The sequence below is a fragment of the Montipora capricornis genome, chromosome 3 (genome assembly GCF_036669925.1).
Source record: "Montipora capricornis isolate CH-2021 chromosome 3, ASM3666992v2, whole genome shotgun sequence".
NCBI classification, from domain to species: Eukaryota; Metazoa; Cnidaria; class Anthozoa; order Scleractinia; family Acroporidae; genus Montipora; species Montipora capricornis.
Genome location: NC_090885.1, coordinates 64,965,912 through 64,973,411, shown reverse-complemented (window position 1 = coordinate 64,973,411; position 7,500 = coordinate 64,965,912). Strand labels below are relative to the sequence as shown.

General features: G+C 37.0%; 1 protein-coding gene across 4 annotated transcripts in view; it reads left to right on the top strand.

The window, feature by feature from the left end:
• The window catches only part of LOC138043723 (nucleolysin TIAR-like), a 31,872-nt gene that overhangs the window by 21,982 nt on the left and 2,390 nt on the right, over positions 1-7,500 (top strand). For 2 of the 4 annotated variants that reach the window (XM_068890136.1, XM_068890135.1), the window contains exons 7-13: positions 772-847; positions 1,559-1,589; positions 2,198-2,260; positions 3,460-3,552; positions 4,429-4,513; positions 5,405-5,480; positions 6,553-6,615. In XM_068890136.1, the coding sequence (XP_068746237.1) occupies positions 772-847; positions 1,559-1,589; positions 2,198-2,260; positions 3,460-3,552; positions 4,429-4,513; positions 5,405-5,480; positions 6,553-6,615 (487 nt within the window). Of the gene's footprint in view, positions 1-771; positions 848-1,558; positions 1,590-2,197; positions 2,261-3,456; positions 3,553-4,428; positions 4,514-5,404; positions 5,481-6,552; positions 6,616-7,500 lie in introns of all 4 variants that reach the window. The other 2 variants (XM_068890134.1, XM_068890132.1) reach the window with 1 other exon arrangement.

Sequence of the window (7,500 nt, the reverse complement as noted above, 5' to 3'; positions counted from 1 at the left end):
CTTAATGTTTTTTTTGCATTTTTTCATGCATCCTTTTTGTGATTGTTGTAATGCCAGCTTGACTGACATTAGCTTTCATTTGGTTCACCTTCCTCTACACAGCATTACATTATTTTATCCCTAAATCTTTAACTTAAGATACAGTGGAAAGTTGAAATCAATATTATTATCCCATGGGAAATTGATATTTTTCTCACATCAGCGTCAATTAAATCATTGTAATGTTTTGGAAATGTTGCCCTCTTGCAGTTCAGTTCATACAGTACATGTAGTTTTTGATATTGTATCAATGTTTTAGTCAATGACATGTGTTGTAACACTTCCTTATTTGCTTGAATACAGATCAATGTGCACTAATTGCCTCCCGCCCAGGCGATGTATGCCATTTTCCTTACTTGTTTTTTGTCTTCTTTTTTATCTTGTAAAGTAATATTTAAAGTTAGTGTAGTCACAGTGTGACAAGCATCAATGTTTTCAACACAATTTGTTAGTTTCAAGCTTTCAAATATCAGGAAATGCAAGGTTTTGTGATAGTTTGAAATTGAAAGTTGGTTTTCATAAGGTTTTGCTGGTATTTTCTTTTCTACACTATCTTGGCATTGCTTTTAAAAAAGATGAAGCTACTGGTAGATGGAAATATTTTGGATTTGTGGCACCATTATTAAGTTAAAAGTGTTTCTCATTAAATTTTTTTCTTCTACAGTTTTATGAAGTTAAAGAGGTCTACTGTTCTTTTGATAGTGAGATTTGCTTCATCATTCTGTACTTTAGGGACTGCCGAGTGGTTAAAGATAGCGGTTCTGGAAAATCTAAAGGATATGGATTTGTATCTTTCCTCAAGAAGGAGGTATTCTCTGGCAAATAGTTTATAATCTGTTAAAAGACTTCTTAAAAGACACCAGTCCTATTCCAAAAGGCATATGAAATTCAATAGATTTCAGGTACTGATCAATAATAAAATTATTATTGTAGTTTTATTGCGATACACCTACACTTTCAAATGTAAAATCAACAGAATATTTAACGTTGAACAATGCCAAAAGGGCCAATTTGCAATCAAACAAAAGACTGCTAAAATGGCAGCTATTTTGGAGTAAGGTGTATAATTATTGTTACTTTATTTATATCATGTTATTGTTAACTGGACATGTTAGGTTTGTATTGTGAGAGCATCTTTCTATTATTATCATTTTATTGTTATTGTTGTTTTACCCTTCATCTCAGCTCATGTGGATCATTATGGTTTTATTAACCCATTGACTCGCAGGGGTATCTTTGAGTTGTCAACATTCTTAACCCCCGCCCCCCTGCCCCCAAGTTTCCTTTTTTACAAGCTGTGACTGGTTCTTGGAGTGGAGGAAAATGGCTGGCTGAGTGGTAGTGGACTTGGCCTCCATAGGGGACCCACCTGCCTAAAGCTAGGCATTTTGATCTTAAAGAGATTGAAGTATGAAAAGAAAGATTTGGGAGGCTCTTGGATTCCTTTCTCTCTGTGATCAATACAAACCATATTTGAACAACCTTTCTTCTTTGACTAACTTAATTTTCTTGTCTGTAGGATGCTGAAAAAGCCATGAGGGAAATGAAAGGTATTTATGCATGGCATTTCTGTACATTGCTTACATTGCTTATACACATTCTGTAGTAAATGTTCCTTGTATCCCAGTTTCAGTGCAGTGACAACAATAGGGTAGAACACCAATCAAATCAAATCAAATGAAATTAGGGAAATGAAATGAAAAACTTTGATTTGTTAAGAGGGGGGAATGAAAAGCACAGGGAAACACCTTAGAGAAGAGTGATGTTCCAACATACTGAACTAACATGTGAATTAAAGATAAGATTGTCTCACCATGGTGCATTAGTATCGTTCTCGTTCTAAGACTTGTTTTAGGAATCCAAAGTGGTTTGTATCGGCATTTCCGGAGTTGAATAAATTCAAGTTTTATTCTTCATTTTCTGAAACAGGAAATTTCTCAATGTGAGTGCCAGAGGTCACTGATTGGTGTTTTCCAGTTCATTGTAATGAAATATCATAGTTTTTGATCTGCATTGTTTGCTATCAGTCATTAGAATCATGTGAGGAACGCGTTTTAAACCGTTGGTGAAGGCAACTAATGCTAATCTACAAAATAAAAAGGATTTGTTGTTGTTGCTTTTCCCAATTTTTCCTCATTTCATTTATTCCGTTTCTTAGGAGCCCAGTTGAAAGGCAGACCAATAAGAACAAACTGGGCAGCCAGGAAAGCAGCACCTCAGAGTAAGGAAAAAATAGCGTTCTCTGAAGGATCACGAGAGACGTGGTCATCAAAAGGAAAAGAAATTCCATGGTTACTTGTCTGGACGGGAATCGGTTCTTTCATTGCCAGTTTCTGTACCCAGGGTATTTGATTGAAGTTCCAAATTGGTTTTGACGCAGGGTTGCCCTCCCTCTAGCAATCGTCAGCTATTGCCATTGCTGTTGTAAAAAAACATCAACCAGTTACCATCGGCAACATTAATTTTTTGATGAGTGCATCCCTTTTATTTAATGTTAATAAGCTGCCTTTGATCTTTTTCTTCAAATCCATTGACTTCTGAACCACCCCATTGATAAGTAAAATTGTTGGGTCTTAGACAGAGTAAAATCTATTAAGTCTCACTCCCTGGGGTAATTGGGTGAAAATTAGTACTTCTTAAAACCTATTGTCTCCTAAGAGTGAGACTTGACAGATTTTACTCAAACACCAGACAATTTTACTCCTTAATGCTGAATGGGGGCTGCTTTATAATGATAATAGGACTGAGTGGAATCCTATTTGGTCTGTAATCATACGAGTGATTAAGCGGGAGTCTGATTTGTTTAATCACGACTATGATTACAGACTGAATTGGACGACACGAAGCCCTGTTACCAATTAATCATAACCATTACAATTTCCGAGAAAACAAATGCATTCCTTTTTTCATTGTCTAATGTGTCAAATTTATCCATTTTTCATTTTGGAAAACCCCCAGTTTGGTAGGGTAAGTTTTTGTTGCTATGGTTATTGTGATAAATTCTGTGATTGGTAGAGTAAGCTTAGATATGATTGGCTGATGTAATTGTGCGATTTCAGGCATCCGATTACAGCCAACTGTCCGGCACAATAATTAATTAAATTAAAACAGTTAATGCACCAATCAAATTTGAGAAAATGGTTATGATTAAGGAGTCAATGGGTTAACATTGTCGTGATATGGTATTAAAAACTTGTGAGTAAAAACAATATCAGGCTCTTAACATGTAATAATCTATATGTAGCAAATTGATTACCATTGAAATAAAATTTATTGAGGTGAACACTCTGCACTTGACCTAATTCCATTAGAAAATTTACAAAAAAATGGTGAAGAAATTAACATTGAAACAAGGGGAAGATTGTGTCTGTGTCATGTTTTCTGTTTTTGCAAGTGATCGTTTTATTCCTTTTAAAGCAGCGTTGAAGCCGCAGACAAAAGAAGAAATAGCAAGACAGTCATCGCTTTATAACTCGACTGTCTATGTTGGAAATCTCCCTCCTAACTGCACTGGTAATAATTTTGTTTCCTTTGAGCCTTCTTGCCCTAGGGTTTTTTTTTAATGGTAACCCCCACGCATTGCAGTTATGTCCAGAAATGCACGTAATTGGATGCACATGGATTTCAATAAGCATGTTCTTGTTCTTCTTCCCAACTTCAACGTCACTCGTGTCTTGGAACACAGATAGTTTAAATCACAAAGTGTCCCTTATTTATGCTGCTCCTCAATTAGGATAAACAGGTGCCTTTACTCTAAGCTAAAAATAATGGTGACCTTTACCCTTGCTAAATGTACGTTGTTGTTGGAAATAGACCGCCGTACAGATATTCTAAAAGGTGGTCAATTTACATCATCATTGATAAAACCAAAAATTTTGTATTCTACTTCCCCACTGATGCAGTACTACACTTTCTTTAGAAACTACCCCATTCGTTTATTTTTCATTTGGCTGGTCTTGCATTGTGGTAATGTAAAAGTGCTTACAGGCCTTAAAATGTTTTTACAATAGAGCATAGGTGTTATTAGTTTCTTAAGCATATTAGAGTAGTTGTTCTGAAGAAAGTGCACTCACAGAATGATGTTATGGTGCCCTGTGATGAATGGTAGACTTTTAAACTTTAAAAGAGACGCTTTGATCTTTATCAAAATTGAGTGTGCGTCTGCTGAATTTCATTTGTGGATTAATTAAACGGCCAGTTTAATGGTCTTGTCTCTTCGAAGCTACTGGACCGTTATAGTGGGTTGACTGCTTCTGTATATGAGCCTGTGGTCAGAGGGTCACAGATTTGAAGACAATATTTGGAGCAGTAGGTTTGCCTATGTCCCCTCAGTAATAAATTCATGTTTAGAATTTTTTACTTATTTATTATTTCCCTCTGTTTTCTTAGATGACACACTTCGGCAGAATTTTTCACAGTTTGGGCAGATCTATGATGTTAAGATATTCCCAGAGAAGTTCTATGGATTTATAAAGTAAGAATGAACTGGTTTGTTTTGTAACATTTGAGGTTGCCGTGCACTCATCATTTTTGTGGTCAGTCTGCCGACATGCAATTAAAATGATGTGTCCTGCTTTTCATGTCACCAGTATTAATGCATGCTTTCTCAGGTTTCATCTAGAAAGAACAAAAATAGTATGACATGTTCACTGATGTGGACAGTATGTTAACAATGTTGCATGCAGGCAGGTTTTACAGGGTAGAGGTCCTCTGGATCACTTTGCCAAATATTAGGGGGTCCAGACCAGAATTTTGAGGTCCTGTTATAATATCGATATTGGTCACCACGTATTTGTAAATCACTGATGAATAATAATGATCTTGGAGGTTGAAATTCCTTGAAACACTATCGATAACAATAATTACTTTTCAAGGTCAATTTTTATTTACTTCTGAAAGCCTTTAATTGAGTTTCCTAATTACTTACACGATGTCCATTGCTGGAATGAAATACCACCTTGCAATATTTGCCACTGTAAACAGTTAACACCATTGTGTACGGCATCTGGTAATTTTAAGTGATACCTGTGCTGAAAATTGCCTGGACTTTATCACATTATTAGATACTGGTAATTAGTTTCCATTCATAGCTCATTTTTCTTGTATGTATACACAATTATTTTGATTACTTTGGTCATTATTCTCTTTTGCTTGGGAGAATCTAGGGCTTTTGTGCTACTCTTTAATCTGAGGTGAAATATAGAGTTTTACAATTTCTTCTACCTTGTATTTGTAAATGTGATTCAAAGCTCCCACTCTTGTTAAAAACTGCAGTGAAGGCATTTACTCAGGTTTTACTTGTGTTAGTTCTCTACATTTGATGATGGAAGTTGCAGGTTCATTTGTGTTTTTATGTCTGTGGCAGATTTTATACACATGATCAAGCTCTAGAAGCTATCTTTCAATCACAGAGGATGGTACTAGGTGATAATTTATTGAAAGTAAGTGGTGGCATTTTTATGGTGCAGACACTAGCACTTTAGTGCTGGTTTTGGCAGGAAAAGAATTGCAACTCGATAAAGCCTCTGTCTCGCGTGTAGTAGTGTTTTCACATGACGTCACGGCGGCCATATTGGCGTCCCTAAACAAAAGAACGGCGGCCATGTTGGTGTCCCCAATTAATCCTCCTTGTAGCTCAGTCGGTAGAGCAGCGGTGATCTAACCCGAAGGTTGTGGGTTCAATTCCCACCCTGGTCAGAGTTTTTCTCTGTCCTTGTGTGGGCCATTTCCATTAGAAGGGCTAACACTCACATGGTTCATATGGGGTAGAGACCTAGCACTTCACATTACTCTCTAATCAGTTAAGTCTAATCCTCCGGGAATTGAGCTCTTTTATCGTGCAAATGTTTTCTTTTGCTTTGGTGGAAAAACAAGGTTGCTGATCATGTGAGTGAAAACACACTATACCGTTATAAATATACTGTATGTTATTCGCTAGTCTGGAGGTCTACCGTTGGAAAAACTGCCACGTCACCCAATTGCTGTGTTTTTTTTTTTGTTACCCTCATGAATTATTAATGAAGTGTACGAGCAATGTTAGAATACATGTTAGGTGACTTGTGTTCATCGTGTTTGCTTTAGAGATTGTTCAATTTCGGTCAAAAATGTGCCCCAAAATTCTCAATTTCTACATTGTTATACAACAGTGTTGACGGTCTTTTATAAAAAAGTTATATCTCAGACAGTAAGGGTGCTACGATTGGTGAGCTTATCGGTCCATGATTGCAAAGAGATATTATGAATATTAATGTTTATCAATCTCGTTTCCTCGAACCCATATTTCCACTAAAGTGCTTTAATGCAGTGCTCTTATAGCCTGAGCGCGAAGCTAAACTGGAAAAAAGTGCGGGCTGTATCTTTGAACCCGGTCAGTGAAAAATGTGTACAGCCTTACAGACTGGTCATGCGAATGAAATGAGTGAAATTGTTGGTTACTTATAATACAGAACGACCCTTGGTAAATTCAATCTTGACAAGAAAGAGATTTCAAAAGCTTGTGATTTTCCATTGCAGTGTTCTTGGGGAAAAGAAAACGTAGAATTAAGCAATGCACAGAATATGCAGCAATGGCAGCAGGTAACGTTATTCTTGGTTTCTATTTAATTTTTTCGGCTTCCATAACATTCTGCGTTTGACTGGGTCTTATTTTAGAACCCGCTCGATTTTCGTCGCTCGTTTTCGTTCCCTCGCGTCCACTATCTGGGAGCCTGGAACGGGCTCGTCCCATTGCTAAGAGTTCGCTTTCCGAACTTAAAGTGCACCTAAACTCGAATATTTTTCAGCTACAATATTAATCACCCAAACATGTTTTACATGTCTTCTTACCTCAAAATGTCGCTTTTTATCTGCCGGGCAAGACGCGCAAAGTCATCCGGCAAAACTAGCAGTAATTTGGACCCACGACCGTGGTGTGAGAGGCATGGGTCTATTCTCGATTTTACGTCACAAACTGCTTTGCAATGCAAAATTTCTTTGAAAACAGGAATGCAAAGCAGTTTGTGACGTAAAATCGAGAATAGACCCATGCCTCTCACATCACGGTCGTGGGTCCAAATTAGGGCTGGTTTTGATAACGTTGCGCGTCTTGCCCGGCAGATAAAAAGCGACATTTTGAGGTAAGAATGTTAAAACATGTTTGCATTTGGTAGGGAGATTAATATCGTAGATGAAAAATATTTGAGTTCAGGTGCACTTTAAATAATTGACAAGATGATAAGCAAGGAACAAAAATTCACGGAAAACAGGTCTTTAGTCTAATATAATTAATAATCATGTCAGTGGAATTAGAAATGGTAAAATGGGTCTTAGAGTTTTAACATTCTGAACCTAAATGGATTTAACCTTGTTTAACTGAAGGTTATCTTTCCTTAGCGCGCGATACGCTTCGCCTGCGCGCCCTTATAGGCTCATCCGACTAACTTAGGGTTTTTGGATTTGCCATGGACGAATCCATGGACGAGC